This window comes from Protobothrops mucrosquamatus, unplaced genomic scaffold (assembly GCF_001527695.2).
Source record: "Protobothrops mucrosquamatus isolate PMUCROS unplaced genomic scaffold, P.Mucros_1.0 scaffold5, whole genome shotgun sequence".
Taxonomy (NCBI): Eukaryota; Metazoa; Chordata; class Lepidosauria; order Squamata; family Viperidae; genus Protobothrops; species Protobothrops mucrosquamatus.
Genome location: NW_015386392.1, coordinates 4,204,663 through 4,224,703, shown reverse-complemented (window position 1 = coordinate 4,224,703; position 20,041 = coordinate 4,204,663). Strand labels below are relative to the sequence as shown.

The 20,041-nt window shown below is 41.1% G+C and overlaps 1 protein-coding gene across 1 annotated transcript in view; it reads left to right on the top strand.

Moving 5' to 3' along the window:
* LOC107303298 (sodium channel protein type 5 subunit alpha-like) overlaps positions 1 to 20,041 on the top strand; it is a 66,798-nt gene that overhangs the window by 6,320 nt on the left and 40,437 nt on the right. The window contains exons 4-8 of the mRNA XM_029282959.1: positions 2,960 to 3,088; positions 5,546 to 5,637; positions 7,846 to 8,049; positions 9,610 to 9,676; positions 13,985 to 14,132. Of these exons, the coding sequence (XP_029138792.1) occupies positions 2,960 to 3,088; positions 5,546 to 5,637; positions 7,846 to 8,049; positions 9,610 to 9,676; positions 13,985 to 14,132 (640 nt within the window). The remainder of the gene's footprint in view (positions 1 to 2,959; positions 3,089 to 5,545; positions 5,638 to 7,845; positions 8,050 to 9,609; positions 9,677 to 13,984; positions 14,133 to 20,041) is intronic.

Here is a 20,041-nt window from a genome sequence, read left to right as displayed (position 1 = left end):
CCCCCCACAAGCAATAATTAATGGAACTAATGGACTTGACACAGCAACATAACACAAGCAGCAGTGCTAAATCAAAAACAGTCCAAATTCTGAAGGCTAGGAATTCAAGATAGCATAGCAGATACTCACCTTAATATGTTTCCAGCAAGCTGACTGAACTTTTGCCAGAATCTTTTTCAATCAGAGCTTCTGCAGCCCCTGTTATGTTCTTCTTGATTCTCTATTAAATGTCTTTGAGAAGTTATTTTAACTTTTTTCCTTGCTGATGGAAAAAACCCTCTGATTTTGATCTGGAACATGCAGCTTCCTCCTGCCTCAAACTACCTGGATGAAACTTTATTTAATGATGGTTCTTGACTGTCCGAAGAATATTCAGAATCATTTGTAATTCCTTGCTTGCTGCTTCTAAAGCATTCTGAAAAGTCTTTCTTTAATCACACTATTCCTCTTGGGTATCCATGGGGTGAATCATAAAAGTCAAGTTGTCATCAGGATTTGGACAATCAAAGCCTCATATCCCACTGGCATGCACTGTGTATGTACACATGTTGAAAAGAACTTGGGATTTATTTATGCAATCATGACCTTTGACCGCCTCACATCCCTGATTTTTATTTATTATATTTATATACACTAATCACAAAGATAAGGTGACTCTGATACTCTGCTAGCCCATCAGCTATTTCCTACTAAGTGAACTAAGCATATTTTTTTTCTGTCTATAGAGATCCTCAACCATCCAAGTCATGGTTGCCCCAAAGGTCCTTTTCAAAAACAACAGGACTTTCTTGGGTTTTTTTTTCTTTGAAAACGTTTTGCTTCTCATCCAACCAGATTCTTTCTAATAACTTTATGGACTTTGTTGTATCTTTATCAGATTTAAGCACCCTCTGCCAGTTTAATTAGGTAAACTGTAAAATGAGAGTCATATCTCACCGGTGGGTCTTATTTTGAACTCATTCAGCAAGCAATGTGCTTCAGATTGGAGAAGGTTAATAATAAGAAATTTTCACACCATCTTACTTTGTAATGTTATCATTCAGCAGTGGTTCTCAAACATTTGGGTTTCAGGATTCTTAAAAAGGACTGAGGGTCCCCAGGAACTTTGCTTTATATAGGTTATATCTATCGATGTGTTGAAGGAAAAGTCTTGGTCATAGTTCAGTCCAAGCCGGGAATAAACAACATGGTGACTGCTTTAGAAAGAAGGTTACAGTTTATTGAAGAGGAGAGCCAGACAGAAAGATGGCTCTGGAAGAAAAGGGAGAAGAGTACATGTAGGGAGTGGGTTTTTATACCCTCTGGGGCTCTTGAGGTTGTTTCCTGTTCCTGTTTGAGGCTTTGTATTTCCTGTGTCATGTATTTTGACCTGTGCCCCTTTGGCATCTGTGGGTTAATCCTATTATCTCCTGTCTTAGAGTTTGGGTGGGGTATGTAGATTTTAGGTGTCTTTGTCTTCTTAATCTTCTAGCTGGAGGGCTCCAACCTTCCTGAATGGATTACCACATCTACATTTCTACAAAACTGGTTTCTGTTTGGGAGAGGGAGACTTGGGGATATTAACAAAAACTGGGCATGCTTTTCTGCCTCTTTAAGATCCTCTGAGGAAATATATTTTTCTGCCCTTTTAATATTTCCTTTTCTGAGGGGCTGACTTCCCACAGATGCTTGCTGTAATTGAAACTATAATGGAAAACAAAAATTGCTTCTTGTCCTGCCTTTAGGACAAGAAGCAATGGATGGAGACTAATCAAGGAAAGATCTAATCTAGAACTAGGAAGAAATTTCCTATCTAGGAGAACAATTAATCAATGGAACGACTTGTCTGTAGAAGTTGTGGGTGCTCCAACACTGGAGGTTTTAAAGAAGAGATTGGATAACCATTTGTCTGTAATAGTATGGGGGGTTGGACTAGAAGACCTCCAAGCTCCCGTCCAACTCTTGTTATTCTGAAAAAAAAATTCATATATTTATTTCTCTTTGCAAACCCCCTGAAGTGATCTTGGGGAACTCTAGAGATCTTGAGACCATACTTTGTTTGGATTTTATTTTGGTAGGGCTACCAAATCTGAGTTGCAGAACTGCAGACAGCTATATGGAGGCCGCAATGAAAACAGTCCTGCTTGGAATTGTAGTTCCATTTTTATAAAATGACATGATATTTTGGGTTAAAAGTAGCAAAAAGTAGTTTGTTTGCAGTCACTAAACACATCAATTGCTGAGAGTTCTTAGTATTGTTTTCATGGTAAAAGTCTTCATTCCCCAGCTAATTCTACATTCTGTTCTTTTGGGGAACGTTTCCCCTCTTTGAGGATTAGGCAAATATTTTGCAATGAGTAATGTAAGCCGTAAACCACGGCAAGTTTCTTAACCCAATAGGCTTTTGCCCAAATAGGATCTGAACCAGAAAGGTAGATTAATATCTATTTATGCATAAATAAAAGGCAGGTCTCCCGGGGATACAAGATTAAAGGCTCCTTAAAAGAGAAAAAAATTGCTTTATAAACAGTTCAAGCATATTGGATTTGGATTGTGTTCTCCAGTTGGCCAGCATCATTTGAGTCATCAAGCATCTAATTAACATGCTCAGTAACTATGTATGTAGCATGTAACTGTTCATAGCATCCCCTGATTCTTAGCATGATCTTGTTAATGACCAACTGCATATTCATAAGGTGTGTTTCCCACAGTGAGTTTTCAGGTGATTAAAGTTCACGCTTTTGCACAGACCTCTGGCTGGTCTGAACCAATACTTACCAGAAACCATATTTTTGCTTTGTTATTTCAAAGAACAAGAAACATTAATCAGAGACGCTCCTTGTTACTGAAAACAGATACTCAAAGACCACCCTCACTTCCTGCTCCCAATAGCAATACTGAAATATTCAATATTATAAGCTGAATATCCTTTTTTTTCTATTTCTAATGGCTTTTTTTTTTTTACTGCTTTCCTTTTCAGAATTATTTTCACAAGCATTTATACAGCGGAGTTCGTAATCAAAGTGGTAGCACGAGGATTTGTTTGTAATGAATTCACTTATCTGCGAGATCCTTGGAATGTTTTGGACTTCTTTGTTTTAATTATGACGTAAGTTTGGGTATTTCTTGGCTTGTTGAAACCCCTTTAGAGATAGATAAGCTCAAACTCTCCTTAATTTTTAGTGAGAGGGAGTTTCTGGTCTAGGGGTTACTTAAGCATGTAGTAATCAGCCTACCTTTTTGGAAATAAGTAGCTTTATTTGCTTTATTTATTCTATTTATATGGTTACTTATCTCACAAGTGCTCTTAAAACTTCTATCTCTGGATTTTATTTGAGAAGGCAAAACATAGACAAGAGACAGATGTTAATGGTATGAAATAAGAACATCAGAATAATAAGATTAAACAATATATTTTGTCTCTAACTTCTCCAGCTCCCCTATAAAAAAATTACCTATAATTCCTTACCATTGAAATAGAAGGAAATACAGATAGTCCTCGACAACTGAGCCCATTTCTGATGCTAAGTGAGACAGTCATTAAGTGAGTTTTGCCCCATTTTACAACCTTTCTCGCCACAGTTGTTAAGTGAATCATTGCAGTTCTTAAGTTAGTGACACGGTTGTTAAGTGAATCTGTTTTCCCCATTGACTTTGCTTGTCAGAAGGTTGCAAAATGGGATCACATGACCCCCCAACACATGGCAACCATCATAAATATGAACCAGTTGTCAAGCATCTGAATTTTGATCACACCCATGGGCATGCTGCAATGATCATAAGTGTAAATAATGGCCATGTCACTTTTTCAATGTCTTTGAAAGGTCACTAAACGAAGGGTTGTAACTCAAGGACTCCCTGTAAAGAGAAACAAAAGTGACTCAGGGATCCATTGAGATTTGTTAATGAATGGAGATTTATTGCTGGGGAAATGGGAATGAAGAGTCCGTTTGGTCCTGTGATTAAGGTACTGGGGAAGAAATTAACTGTCCTGCCTTAGGCATGAAAGCCAGCTGGGTCTAAGGCCCATCTTAGTCCAACATTGAGCATTTTGAGGGTGGCAGGTTCTAAATCAAAAAAATGTTTATTACAATGGCCAACCAGAAGCCTCTGAGGTGTTCATAAGCAGGACCTGGAGACCTACCCTTATTCTCCTGCAACTGGGTGTTTGGAGTCACGCTGTCTCCAGCTGGATAATACAACCACAACTGAGCCCAAACTTACAACCATAACTGAGCCCAAAATTTCTGTTTTTAATGAAGACAAGTGACTTTTGCCCCATTTTACAACCTTTCCTGACTACAGTTTTTAAGTGAATCAATGTAGTTGTTAAGTCAAGAACACGGTTGTGAAGTGAAACTGGCTTTCCCATTGACTTTGCTTGTCAGAAGGTCGCAAAAGGTGATCACCTGTATCCAGAACACTATAGCCATCATAAATATGAACCCGTTGCCAAGCACCTGAGTTTTGATCACATGACCATGGGGATGCTGCAACAGTCATAAGTGTGAAAAATGTCCATAAGTCCCTTTTTTCAATGCCATTGTAACTTTGAACAGTCACCAAATGAACTGTTGTAAGTCAAGGACTACCTGTACTTGAGTCTTCAAGGCCAAGAGAACTTGATAGACCTGTTCTTTTTTAAAGCCAACCAAATTAATTACCATTATACACCCCATCTTGTGTATTGAATTTCACAGGTTAATTATCCATCAGCATTGTTTATACTTTAATGTCTTCTTTGTCGTGACTTGTTTACAAAGTCTTCAATCACTTTCCTTCCAGCTAGAAGTCGACCCTGGAGCATTCTGCTTCCATTTACTTGTTTATTATTTATAACCCACCCTTATTAAGTAACTCAAGTGAGTGAATATATCCAACATACTTTCCTCTTCCTTTCCCCTCCCCACAACAACAATCCTGTGAGGTAGATTGGTTGAGAGAGGGGGACTGGCCCCAAGTCACCCAGCTAGCTATCATGCTTAAGGCAGAACTAAAACTCACAGTCCCCTGCAAATTGACCCAAAGTCACCCAACTGGTTTTCATGCCTAAGGCGGGACTAGAATTCACTGTCTCCCAGTTTCTAGCCTGGTGTTTTAACCAATAGACCAAACTATACAATACAACAAAGAGCTACAATTTCCCCTCTCATTTAATAGGAGCATTTGCAACTTTTCTGCCCTGAGTATTTTCATACATTCACCCAGTCCAACCTTGTCTGAGTGGACTAACATCAGCTGCCAAAGTTATTCTCAGATTCTGCCACCAAAGCAATTGCAGTGAGGACCTTTGGAAATTAGCCCTTGTGGTCTTTGTGATCCAAATTCACACATTTCAGTAGCCGATAGGATGATGCTGACAGGAATGTACATATAACTGGAAAACATCTGCCTATCTCAGGGTCCTTGGGAAGGACTTAATAGGTGGATAAATGTGCCAAATTTAATCTAATCATTTGATGGACTTTGCAACCTGCCATAATGATTTATTAAATTTCTATGCTATTCAGCTCATAGCAACTCTGCCAAAGTATTATATTACAATATTAGTTGTATCTTTATGCAGATATGTAGCTTTCAATCAAAAATTTGGCAGCATTTCAGCTCTCCGAATTTTCAGGATACTGAGAACTTTAAAAGCAGTTTCTGTAATTCCAGGTAAGTAGCACTTTTTATTGCTTATATTCAAAATTTAGAAACTGCCTGTCTGTTAAGGATTTAAATACTGCGTTACAGGAACATATATCAAAATAATCATAAAACTTTCTGAAAAAATGAACTGGTCCACTTTAATACACAGCTAACCTGCTGTATTTCTACCTGATAAAATTTCTGTTGTTCTGGGAAACCTGGAATTTAACCCCCAATTTCAAATCTTGGCAATGATAATCAAGGAGCCCTTATTATGCCGTGAAAAAAAAAGAATTAGTATGAATTCAAGGGTCCAAAACAAATCATGCTTAAATGGACTTTAAAGAGGCACCAGGAGGTTAAAGAGAGCTAACTCAAATCTGAATCTTAACAAGAAAACTAATATATAGGTAGTCCTCGACTTATAACCACAGTTGGGACTGGAATTCTGGTTGTACATTGTTATGATTGTAAGTTGAGGCACCACAGAAGCAAATCTCATGGTTGTAAGTCTAAATCCACTTTCACGAGTCGGCATTTTTTGCTGTTAAACAACTGGTTGTAAGTTGAGGACCACCTGTGCATACCGTGGATGCTATGCTCCAGTTACATTCAGAGGTGCCCCTCCCCTTTACCAGTGTTCCCAATATTTTCCCAGTATTACCATAATTCTGAACCGGACTTTCAAGATGTACAGATCACTTTTCTAAGGATATTATTTATTTATTATTGTTTTATCAGTAACATTAATATACCACTTTTCCTCCATAAGTTAAAGGTAATATCTGATTCTTTTCCATTTCCCATTTTGTTCTCAAACGGTGCTGTGAAGGACATAAAAAAGCGGATACTTTATTTATTTATTTATTGTACACACAGACACACAGAGACACAGAAATACACACACACACAGGTTCTCTATGCAGCTTCGTGAATGAGTAAGGATTTTAGTTTTCTTTACTTATCTATTGTAGTTTTTAATCTCATAGTATAATGCTCTAGAGTGGAACGGGATGGGATGGGATGGGATGGGATAGGATAGGATAGAGTAGGGAATGGAATAAAACAGAATGGAATAAAACAGAATAGAACGGAACGGAACGGAACAGAACAGAACAGAACAACAGAATAGAATAGAATAGAATAGAATAGAATAGAATAGAATAGAATAGAATAGGGCAGGACAGGACAGGACAGGACAGGACAGGACAGGACAGGACAGGGAATGGAATAAAACAGAATGTAATAAAACAGCACAGAATAGAACAGAATAGAACAGAATAAATAGGATAGGATAGGATAGAATAGGGAATGCAATAAAACAGAATAGAATAGAATAGAATAGAATAGAATAGGGCAGGGCAGGACAGGACAGGACAGAACAGGGAATGGAATAAAACAGAATGGAATAAAACAGCACAGAATAGAACAGAATAGAACAGAATAAATAGGATAGGATAGGATAGAATAGGGAATGCAATAAAACAGAATAGAATAGAATAGAATAGAATAGAATAGAATAGAATAGAATAGAATAGAATAGATTTCTTGGACATGTGATAGACATACAAGAAATAAGCTCCCGGTGTACATGCAAAGCAATGAAGTAATAATCATAATATCAAAATAATAATAATCATAATGATATCAATATGAGAAGGTAGTGGAACAGATGAGAAAGATAATAGTAATACAGCCATACTACAGGGGTAAATATACTTAGACATAAGACTTAAACTGTGGGAATCAGGTGTTGAGCAGAGAGATGGCACAAACGGACACACACAAAAATGTCTTTGTGTCTAGCTGCTTTTGGCATGCAATGCTCTATAGCATTGTCATGAGGGAAGAAGTTGAAACACTTTATGTCCAGGATGTAAGGGGTCTGTAGATATTTTCTCAGCCCTCTTTCTGGTTTGTGCAATATAACGATCCTCAGTGGAAGGCAGGCTGGTTGTGGTTGTTTTTTCTGCAGCCCTAACTATCTGTTGAAGTCTGTACCTGTCCTGTTTGGTTGCTGTACAGACAGTTATAAAAGTACAAATGACGGACTCAATAATTCCTCTGTAGAATTTTATCAACAGCTCCTATTCTATTCTGAACTTTCTGAGTTCGGGAATGCTCATGAATAACATTCTTTGTTGTACCTTTTTAATGATATTAGGTGTCCGTTTCCAATCCTAGAAGATTATAGGACTCAGAAATATAATAATGTTGATGTTTCCTCTGCTGTAGGCTTGAAAGTCATTATATCTTCCCTTCTTCAGTCGGTGAAAAAACTTGCAAATGTGATGTTGCTGACAGTTTTCTTCTTGGCTGTGTTTGCACTGGTTGGTCTTCAGCTCTTCATGGGTAACTTAAGATATAATTGTGTTCCCTGTTTGGTTCTTACTGAAAACCTCATCAAGAACAAAACTGATTGTTTATTAAAGGATACAGGTAATGTATAAGTTCCTATCTTTTGGTAAGCTCTGTGTCATACCTGTTTTAAACCATTTATTGTATTAATAACTGTATTAACACCATTTATTTGTGAACCATTTGCAACAAAAAGTGTTGCAAATTAAGAAATGTAAAACGTGCTACCTGGGTTTAAAAAACGCTAATACATATTTAATTCCTAGTCCTTCATTCTTTCCTCTAGCCCAGTGGTGGCGAACCTATGGCACGCATGCCAGACACGGCACTCAGAGCTCTCTCTGTTGGCACGCGTGTCATGCCCCGGAAATGGCAACCGTCCCTCTTCAACCAGCTGCCCGCTAACTCGCCGAGGTCCCACGTGGCCGGATGCATCCCAGCATCCATGCACTCGCTGGCCTCTGTGTGCGGGGGCCGATGGTGTTAGGCAGCTGCCCCGGCCCCTGCCTCGCCTTGCCCTGTGACAATGGCACCCCCGCCCTGCCTCCCCTTGCCTTGCCTCACCCCGCAGGACGAGCCTCCTGCCCACTGCCTCACCTGCCAGAGACCCCCTGGATCTCCCCCAACCCTGCCCGGTCCCCACAGGTGTCCCTCCCCATGAGCAACATCAAGGTGATCACACCCACCTTGGCCACACCCACCCAGTCTGCCATGACCACCACAGCCACGCCCACCCAGTGGGCCACGCCCACCTGGCACCTGGCGATAAATAAGTGGGTTTGGGGGTGCAGTTTGGGCACTCGGTCTCTAAAAGGTTCGCCACCACTGCTCTAGCCATTGATAAAATAAGTCCCAAGTTTGATAATATTCTGTTTCTTCTTTTTCTTTCAATCTCATAGTCAACCTGTCCATCTCTGCACATTCCAGTATTTTTTTAATTATTTCTTCCTCTGGTGGTATTTCTTCATTTTTCCAATATTACGCAAACATTATTCTTGCAGCTGTTGTGACGTGTACAATCAAATATAGGCTTTGTTTGTTAATCTTTTCTGGCATTATACCTAGTAAGAAGAGTTCAGGTTTAAAATCTACATGTTTTCCCAGTATCTTTTCTAACCAACTATGTATCATTTTCCAATAGCTCTTTGCTTTATCATATTATTGCATTTTTCTTATGAAACACTTCTGGAATTGAGTTTGGGGACATATGTGATAAAGTTATCCACAAATGAAACACAGATAAGGGGAAGTTATAGCTCCTCTTACCTGCATGTTCCTATTTCATGTAAAAGACTGCCATTTCTTTTGTGAATCTATGATAAATATTTTTTTTTCTTTTGAGAAGAGCAGTTTTCTGAAATACTATCAGATATAGTCTGGGTTTTTTTTCCAGAAATGCTTCCAATTATATTATTTGGAGATTTTCCTCTTATCTTGCCTTTTGTTTTTCTGGCTCCTATTGTTCTTTCTTCTCTCTTACCCTATCAACCCAACCCCAGGATTTTTTTTTTTTTAAAGTTAAGCCAGTGCTAATTTGCAGGTTAATAAATTATTCTTTATACCGAAGTTATCTGATGGATGGTTTTAGCTATGCATATCAGGATAGGATGATCTTTTAAATCATTCCCTTTTTCTCTCCAGAAAATTATGGCAACTGTTCCAGTGGTCCTTCTAAGCCATTGCTATGTGGATTTAGCCCAGATCCTAAGTACGTACTTTTTTTCTCAAAACATTTTAACTGTAAAATAGAATTGTTTTCAGAATAATTGAGGCTACAGTAATGGATGAGGGCAAGATTCCATGTAATTTTCCTTCTTTTAAAACAGGGGTGTCAGACTCAATTTCATTGAGGGCCGCATCAGCATTGTGGTTGCCCTCGGGGGTGCGGGGGGCGGCCAGCCTACTGGGTGGGCGTGGATGGAGTGGGTGTGGCCTACTGGGTGGGCATGGCCAGCTCTACATCGTTCGCGTCAAGGGTGCCTGTGGGGGCCTGGGCAGGAGTGGGACAGATCTGAGGGTCTCTGGCAGAAGGGGGTGGGACCGGGGCAAGCGCCAAGGCATGGTCCATTTCTTCATTCCTCACAAAGGGTGACACCTCCCCAGCAGGCACCCAGGGGGCAGGGCCGACGCGGCAGGGGCCGGTTCCTCGCTGTTTCCAGACGGCCTTGTGGAGCTAAGACTGAATGCGTTTCAGCATAGATGGCCACCACAAAATTGCACATTGGCTCCCGGCCGGCCTGGGCCAGGGCCAAGACAGCAGGGGCCGTTCCCTCACTGTTTCCAGGATGGCTTCGCGAGCCACATGAAACCACTTTGCGGGCCACATCCGGCCCCCGGGCCTTGTGTTTGACATCGGGCCCCGGGCCTTGTGTCTGTTTTAAAAGGAGGAATACTCTTAAAATGCTGGGCCTTTTTAACTTTGAGGTAAGGATGAACTGGCTCACTGAGAGCCAGTGTGGCCGTGAGACCAAAGGAGATCTTCAAGTGCCTGAGAGGCTGTTGGAGAATTGAGAGATCAGCCTGTCATGGCCTTCCTAAGCTTTTTCTCTTCTCCTCAGGTACAAGAGTATGCTTGCAATTGGGTTCTTAAAGGGCAATCATTTATCTCTTGTTTCAGACAGCAAATTGAGCTGGACTAATCCTTGTCTTCTAATGGAGCAGGAAATTTATGTGATTGTCTGGTGACAATTGAGAGAAAAATTGTGACTACAAGTAGTCAACTGCTTTGAAACTCATCAAATTTGGTACTCAATGCATTTTGACATGAAAATTTTGTCCCGGTGCTCATTGTTTATTTGGCACTCACACGCAAAGTAGAATCTGTCCATGTCAGCTGCCTTGTGACTCACTATATTATTCCTTATGGGAAAAAATTATTTTGTACTCCTCATTTTTGGACCTCCCAGAAAATGAGTACCAAAGGTACCACTATATAAGCAGAAGGCAAAGGCTATTTATTTATTTATTTGTATCCCGCCTTTATTATTTTTACAAATAACTTAAGACAGCAAATATATTCAACAGACCTTTCCCAAAACAACAACCCTATGAGGTGGCTTGGACTGAGAGAATGACTGGCCCAAAGTCACCCAGCTGGCCTTCATGGCTAAGACAGGACTAGAACTCACCATCTCCTTCTTTCTAACCTGGTGCCTTAATCAGTAAACCAAACTGGTTGCCTATTCTTTAAGTTTCGGGAAGTAAATTTGAAGGAGACGCATGCAACATTCCTGCAAAAGGCTGTAGTATACTGGTGACATCTCATAAAAGAGCTTTACTCTGCCAGAGGTTTAATGCTGTAAAACCATGACATATTGTTCTATAAGTTTTAAGTCAGCTCATACAAGAAAAAAAAGAGAGTTTATATCAAAAGCAAACTGGCGTTTGCTTTTTTGGAATAAAAGGATATTGAGTAGGTAAAAAAACGAACATTCAAAATTATTGTAGGTTGTCCTCAATTTACAACCAGTCACTTAGTGACACTTGAATTTATGACAGATTTCCCCAGGCTATTTTCAACTGGATTTGAAATTCCAATGTTGCTCCTCCCCCCCCCTGTGGTCACAGGATCGCATTTTGGGCAGTCAGTAATTGGTCCATATTTGCAAACATTTGCAATGTCCCACAATTACGTGACCATAATATACAATGTTTTTTTCCTCAAAACTGGCATTTACTTACAATAAGCAATTGAGTCAGAAGATCATTTAAAGCAATTTATTACAGTACTCTGATAAAGTGGGGTCTCCCTATGACAGTGATGGCGAACCTTTTAGAGACTGAGTGCCCCAAAACTGGTTCCACCCCCTGCCCCGCCTCTACCCTGCCTGCCCGCAGGGCCACTCACCGCCTCCAGGGCCCGCCGCAGATCACCCAGGCAGCCCAGCAGCGCCATGGCAGCCACGCCCTCTGCTGGCGCCCTGCAGCATCAATTGTGTGGGATGGGGCATGAGGGCAGAGTCTTGTCTATGCTGTCTGGCTGCCATGTCCTTGGCTGTGCTGCTCCGCGTGGGCCACGCTCGGGGGCGACTCTCCTCCAGGGGGGCTGCTGGTGAGGAGGGGGTCACGAGGGGAGGCAAGGCTGGGGCAACAGCATGTGTGCCCACAGAGAGGGCTCTGAGTGCCGCCTCTGGCCCCCCTGCCATAGGTTCGCCACCACTGCCCTATGAAATGGAGGAACCTGGAAAAATAATTTACACTTACTTTTATAGTTAGCATAACAAAGAACTTCAAAGCAAAAGTTGATTGGTTTAGAAATAGCCTTCTGTCCAAATACAACACAACATCAAAGCATCCAATAATATGTGAGCATAGCAATAGCAAAAAGCATTGTACCCTGAATAAAACTAAAAGAAACATTTGCAAAGGAAAAACATTAAAATGGGTATGGATAATTTACATTCTCAATGCTTCCCAAAGTTGGGCTTGAATATTTTCTTTGTTCGTGGATGCTTGAAAACAGCTGAAAATGAAACTCTTATCTAGAAGGTATTGAATGCTTTCCTGCCAGTTCTGGTTTTTAAAGGGGAGGCTTTTCTTGAAGGTTAAGGCTTATGGCAAATTATTAGCAATACATTTGAAACAGTAAATTTAAAATACAAGAAAATCCATGTCACTTAACCGGTATTACAAAATGCATGTTTCAAGTATTACAAAGTCCATCAGTCCCAAAGGTGCTTTGTAAAGAGGCCAATTGAACTTTCTTGTTTTTCTTTGAAGATGTTTTGCTTCTCACCCAAGAAGCTTCTTCAGCTCTGACTGGATGGTGGGGAATGGAAGGATTTATATTCCTTGCCGAGAGTTAGTCATTTGCATTCTTTGAGAGAGTCGTTGATAATAATAATGATAAAGTTGGAAGGGACCTTGGAGGTCATCTAGTCCAACCCCCTGCTCAGGCAGGAAACCTTATACCATTTCAGACAAATGGCTGTCCAGTCTCTTCTTAAAAACTTCCAGTGTTGGAGCATTCACCGCTTCTGGAGGCAGGTTGTTCCCCTGGTTAATTGTTCTAACTGTCAGGAAGTTTCTCCTTAGTTCAAAGTTGCTTCTCTCTTTGGTTAGTTTCCACCCGTTGCTTCTTGTCCTGCCTTCAGTGGCTTTGGAGAATAGCTTGACTCCCTCTTCTTTGGGGCAGCCCCTGAGATACTGGAACACTGCTATCATGTCCCCCCTCATCCTTCTCTTCGTTAAACTAGACCAGTGGTGGCGAACCTATGGCACGTGTGCCAGAGGTGGCACTCAGAGCCCTCTCTGTGGGCACGCATGCCATGCCCCAGAGATGGCAACTGTCCCTCTTCAACCAGCCACCCACTAACTCGCCGAGGTCCCACATGGCTGGATGTATCCCAGAACCCATGCGCTCGCTGGCCTCTGTGTGCAGGGGCCAATGGTGTCAGGCAGCAGCCACCCCAGCCTCACCTTGCCCTGTGACAATAGCACCCCTGCCCTGCCTTGCCTTGCCTCACCCAGCAGGACGAGTCTCCTGCCCAACGCCCCACCTGCCAGNTCTCCCCCAACCCTGCCCAGCCCCCACAGGTGTCCCTCCCCATGAGCAACCATCGAGGTGATCATGCCCACCTTGTCCACACCCATCCAATCTGCCATGACCACCAAAGCCATGCCCACCCAATGGGCCACGCCCACCTGGCACCCAGCAATAAATAAGTGGGTTTTGGGTTGCAGTTTGGGCACTCGGTCTCTAAAAGATTTGCCATCACTGAACTAGACACTTGGAGGTTTGTCTGTGTCCTCAGGGTCACCTGAGTGGTGCAAGTGGGTGTGGAGCCTTCTTGGAAATTATAAGTCCTTCCATTCCCCACCATCCAGTCAGAGCTGAAGAAGCTTCTTGGATGAGAAGCAAAACATCTTCAAAGAAAAACAAGAAAGTCCAGTTGCCTCCTGAAAAAGCACCTTTGGGACAACCGTGATCTCGATGACCGAGAACCTCTATAGTTATGGCAAAAATCCTTTTTTTACATGAAAACTAACACTAGTGTAATGTTTGGTCTATTATTAGTAAAACGGAATGTCCTTTGAACAGCGTTTGTGTGAAGCGTAAAGAGAATCCTGATTTTGGATATACTAGTTTCGATCACTTGGGATGGGCGTTCCTCTCATTATTTCGACTGATGACACAGGACAGCTGGGAACGTCTCTACAGACAGGTAACTAAAGATAACAAATGTGCAAAACAGAATGAAGAACACATTATTTCCTGGGATAAAGCATTCGCTTCATATCCTATTTGAATGCTGTGGGTTGCGTTAAATTATTGTCTAATATCAACAGTATAAAAATCATTATCCAATTTAGTTATGTACCACAATTCATTAGTTTCACCATGAGGCGCAATATGAGCTTTACAGCATCAAATTAACAAATTTAGTTCTTTGAAATGTTTACAAGAGAGGGACCTCGGAGTCCTAGTGGACAATCACTTAAATATGAGCCAGCCGTGTGCTGCAGCTGCCAAAAAGGCCAACACAGTGCTGGGCTGCATTAACAGAGGGATAGAATCAAGATCACATGAAGTGTTAATACCACTTTACAAGGCCTTGGTAAGGCCACACTTGGAATACTGCATCCAGTTTTGGTCACCACGATGTAAAAAAGATGTTGAGGCTCTAGAAAGAGTGCAGAGAAGAGCAACAAAGATGATTAGGGGACTGGAGGCTAAAACATATAAGGAACGGTTGCTGGAATTGGATATGTCTAGTTTAATGAAGAGAAGGACTAGGGGTATGATATGATAGCAGTGTTCCAACATCTCAGGGGCTGCCACAAAGAAGAGGGAGTCAAGCTATTCTCCAAGGCGCCTGAAGGCAGGAACTAATCAAGGAGAGAAGCAACCTAGAACTAAGGAGAAACTTCCTGACAGTTAGAACAATTAACCAGTGGAACAACCTGCCTCCAGAAGTGGTGAATGCTCCCACACTGGAAGTTTTTAAGAAGAGACTGGACAGCCATTTGTCTGAAATGGTATAGGGTTTACTTCATGAGCAGGGGGTTGGACTAGATGACCTCCAAGGTCCCTTCCAACTTTATTATTATTATTATTATTATTATTATTATTATTATTATTATTATTATTATTATTATTATTATTATTATTATTATTGCAATTGGCTTAATATATTTGTTTTGGGATCTCAAAGAAACCGAGGCTCACTGATCTTGTATTTACAGGTTATCCGAACATCTGGAAAATCCTACAGCATATTTTTTTTCATCATCATCTTTCTGTGTTCGTTCTATCTTTTTAATTTAATCCTGGCTGTTGTCTCGATGGCCTACGAAGAGCAAAATAAAGCAACTCTAGCACAGACAAAAGCAAGGGAGATGTTACTTCAGGAAGCAAAAGAAGTGCTGAGGAAAGAAAAGGTTTGTAAATAACATTTAGGACTGCAAATCTCTATACTACTGAAGGAATCTATTGCAGACATGAGAATAGGAAGGAAATGCATCATTAATAGCAGTTGCCATGTTCTTGATTAAGAGAATATTCTCCATAGGCTTCTTCGTGTCATATTTTTGGTTATTTTGTATTTTTAAATTTGTTATATTGTTGCTTTGTATTTTTAAGTTTGTAAGCTGCTCAAAGTCATTATGTGTAATGGGCAACTACACAAATTTATTAAATAATTTAATATAATTATTCTTGTAATATCAGAATACAGAATTTGGGAAAAGGAGGTAAAATATAAATAATTAAATAAAATCAACAACTGTATAAAATAAGTACCAAAATATTTCAATAAAAAAATATGCTGAAACTTTTGGGTGGAAATATTAAAAGTTTGTACACAGAATTGATAGCTATCCATTTCAGAGCATTGTTCAGCATAAAGCATCAATATATATTAAATAAAAACATCAATACAAATGAAGAAAATCAGAATAGTTGAGGAATGAAATTAAGAAGGTATTCTTAATAATTCGCAACTCTCCCTTTAAAAACAAAGCTTAATGCTTAACTCCTAAGATCATCCAAATACTGATATATCTGCTGGGGCATCTGTCTGTATTTTTATTTCTTTCATTGCATATCAGCTTTTACAATACCAGTATTCCTTTTACTTATCACTACTACTTCTCTTACATGTTTTAGGAACTAGTTTCACAAAGTCTCCTTGCATTATCAAATCAACACTTGGAAATACCAAGTGAAGAATCTGAAAATAAAAAAGGGAAAAGAAAATTTAAGAGAAAGAAGAAACACAAAAACACAAAATCCAAAACCTATGGAGAAGATGAAACAATGTTTTATTCACCACCCAATAAAAATCAAAAGGAGCTTGTAAGTTTAATCAGTATAACCTTTATAAACAGAGTGCAAGATGTATCAATCTTATTGAAATTTGATGACCAAGGTGAATATAGAAAGTTTTTAAGAAGCTACCAACAAAGTGCTGTATTTTCATTTCATAGATTTAAAAATCGATAATATAAAAAAAAAAAACCTTGAAAAAAGGCATTATCCACTTGCACCTCACAATTTTACTTCAACTACAATTTTACTCTCTGTTTCTGGTTTTTAACTTCACAATGTAGAATTACTTTTTCTAAATGTGTTTCATTATGATTGTGCATTTTTCCCCCATCATCTTCATGATAGGTGAAAAGAGGCAGGATGCTGGTCACAGTATTGTATGTGCAGAGGTGATGTTGAGATGCACCCAACCTGGCAGGATGGAGGGATCCAACATGGAGCTAGTCCTAGACCAGTGATGGTGAACCTTTTAGAGACTGAGTGCCCAAAACCCACCCTCCGCCCCCACTCTGCCTCCCGCCCTGCCTGCTCCAGCCCTGCCCGCCCCCTGCTCCATCCGCCCACAGGGCCACACACCACCTCAATGGCCTGCCGTAGCAGATTGCCCAGGCAGCCCAGCAGTGCCATGACAGCCACTCCCTGTGCCCACACCCTGTAGCATCATCTGCACGCTATGGGGCGTGAGGGCGGAGTCTTGTCCCTGCTGCCCGGCTATGTCCTTAGTTGTGCTGCTCTGTGCAGGCCGCGCCTGGGGGCGACTCTCCTCCAGGGGGACTGCTGGAGAGGAGGGGGCCATGGGGGGAGGTGGGGCTGGGGTGACGGCGCGCATGCCCACAGAGAGGGCTCCGAGTGCCACCTCTGGCACGCGTGCCATAGGTTCGCCACCACTGTCCTAGACTCACTGCACACAACCTTAAGAAGGGCCAGGACCAGCCCTCCCTGAATTGTTTGGAGTCTTATCTGACATAATAAAGTAGCTAGCTTGAACTCTGCTGTATGAATGGTCTTGGTTGTTTTCGCCTGATAGATGGGCCTTCAATCATGATACTATGACTTCCATCCTGCCTGTTTTGATCCCCACTGTGGACGCTACTTTTTTCCCCCTTTCATTTATTTCATCAAAGCAGTGAAGTTTCATCAGTGTTGACTACCAAAATACATTGGCTTTACTTCTGTGTTCTTTCCAATCAGGGATGTCTCTGTGTCTGTATAATCAAGTGCTGTTTTTTGGCTGAGCTGGTTTGTTTCTGGCTCACCTGTGGCAAATTTAGAAAAGGCATCCTTTTTCTACATAATATTGAAAGTATTGTTCTGCAGAATTACAAAGGGGTCAAAAGGAACAGAAGGCTAAGGGGAGACATAAAAACAGTCTTCTAATGCTTGTCACAGGGAAGATGGATTTATTCTCCAGAGCTCCTGAAGGTAGGACAAGAACTAATAGATGGAAGCTGTACAGAGGAAGATCTAAATTCAAAATAAGGAAGAACTTCCTGACCAAAAGAATTATAGGTAGTCCTTGACTTATTACCACAATTGGAATCAAAGCTTCTGTTACTAAGTGATGTGGTTGTTAAATGAGACACACCCTATTTTATGACCTTTTTTTCCCTGTGATCATTAAGCAAATCTTCTCATTATAAGTGAATTTGATTGTGAAGCTTGAAGAAACGTCATGCTGCTTCGGCCATTTCTGTTTTTTGGCTTGCCTACAGACCAGAGGGAAGGGGGGAAGAATGGAATGTGCATTTGTAGGTGTGGAGCTGTTAAGCCTGAGAATCAAGGTCATGCAAGATTGTTTATTAAGAGACGGAGGTTTTCTTTCATAACAATTGTCTGAAGCTTAATTAGGCAATGTGACTTGCACTATGGGGGGGGGGAGAGGGAGTTTCTATACTTTTTAATATACTAATTTGGTGGTAATTTAGCCAGAGCTGTTTTTCTACTCATCAGTGCTGATATAGTGTGCTCAATAAAGTTTTGCATTAGAGATTGGAATGTCTTAGCTGTGTTTGGTTCGTTGGAATCATCAGTCGGAACCTTGACATTGGCTTCTAGATTGACATTGCTTGTTGGAAGCCCCCTGGTAAGGGTGCAAGTGGCAATCAAGTGACCCCCACGGTAAATATGTGCTGATTGCCAAACACCCAAATTTTGATCATATGATCTTGCAGACCCTGCTACAGTAACGAATGAGACGATCAGTTGTAGGTGAGGAGCAGCTGTAAGTCACTTTTTTGAGCGCTGCCATAACTTTGAATGATCTGTTGAAAGAAAAGTCTTCATCATGGTTCAGTCCAAGCCGGGGATAAACAACATGGCGACTGCTTTAGAAAGAAGGTTTGCAGTTTATTCAAGAGGAGAGCCAGACAGAAAGATGGCTCTGGAAGAAAAGAGGAAGAAAAAAGGGCTGAGCACATGTAGGGAATGGGTTTTTATACCCTCTGGAGCCTTTTGTTTGGAGGTTATTTCCTGTTCCTGTTTGAAGCTTTGTATTTCCTATGTCATGTATTTTGACCTGTGTCCCTTTGGCATCTGTGAGTTAATCCTATTATGTCCTGTCTTAGACTTTGGGTGGGGTATATAGATTTTAGGTGTCTTTGTCTTCCTGGGCTTTTAGCTGGGGGCTTCCAACCTTCCTGGATGGTTTACATCTGCATTTGTATAGAGCTAGTTTCTGCTTGGGGGAGGGAGACTTGGGACTATTAAGAAAACTGGGCATTAAGAAAACTGCCTCTTTAAGATCCTTTGAGGAAATATATTTTTCTCTGCCCTTTTAATATTTCCTTCTCTGGGGGGCTGACTTCCCACAGATCATTAAACAAATGGTTGTAAGTCAAGGACTACCTGTATTGAGCAGTGGAACGTCCTTCCTGGGGTTGTGGGTGTTCTATCATTCAAGTAAAGATCTGGGATAGTAAGGAGCTGGCCTAGAGACCTCTGAGGTTTCCTTCGTGATTTTGTGATTTTTACTTTATTCTTCTCCCTGGATTGTGGGGTTTAGCAATTGTTACTCGCCGAGATTCTATTCCTGCTGAATGCTTATAGGTATCCTAAGCATTTCTCTCTCCCTAACTCTGATCACCAAATATGCTTAAGGGCATTGGGAAAAAAGGACCTGGCAGCAGAACAAATTGGCAAGCTTTTTTTTTTTCCATCTCCATACAGGATTTTTAAATGCAAAGAGGAATGATGGCTTTGCAAGTTCCATTCCTAGCAGTCATTCAGATTTTTTTTCTCTTTTAAACGAAATAGGCTACCAGTGCTAGCAATTTTATTGTCCTTTTGTTTAAAACAGGGTTGAGGGGATGTTTGTTGCTTCAAGATCTGCAAGAGATTCTCAAAACAACAGAAGAACAAACTTGGAAGGGAACTTGGAGGTCTTCTAGTCCAACCCCCTACTCAAGCAGGAGACCCTGTACCAGGGGTAGGCAATCTTGGCTCTTTTATGACTCGTGGACTTCAACTCCCAGAATTCCTGAGCCAGCCATGCTGAGGGGAAAGGAAGAGGTTTCCATGCTGAGCCATGCTGGCTCAGGAATTCTGGGAGTTGAAGTCCACGAGTCATAAAAGAGCCAAGGTTGCCTACCCCTGGCCTAGACCATTGTTTACGCATGGAGTTCAATTCCCAGTATCCTTTGCAATCATCATGCTGGCTGAGGAATTCTGGGAGTTGAAGTCCACAAGTCATAAAAGAGCCAAGATTGCCTACCCCTGCCCTATACCATTTCAGACAAATGGTTGTCCAATCTCTTCTGAAAAACTTCCTGTGAGCAAGCACCCACAACTTCTGGAGGGAAGTCGTTC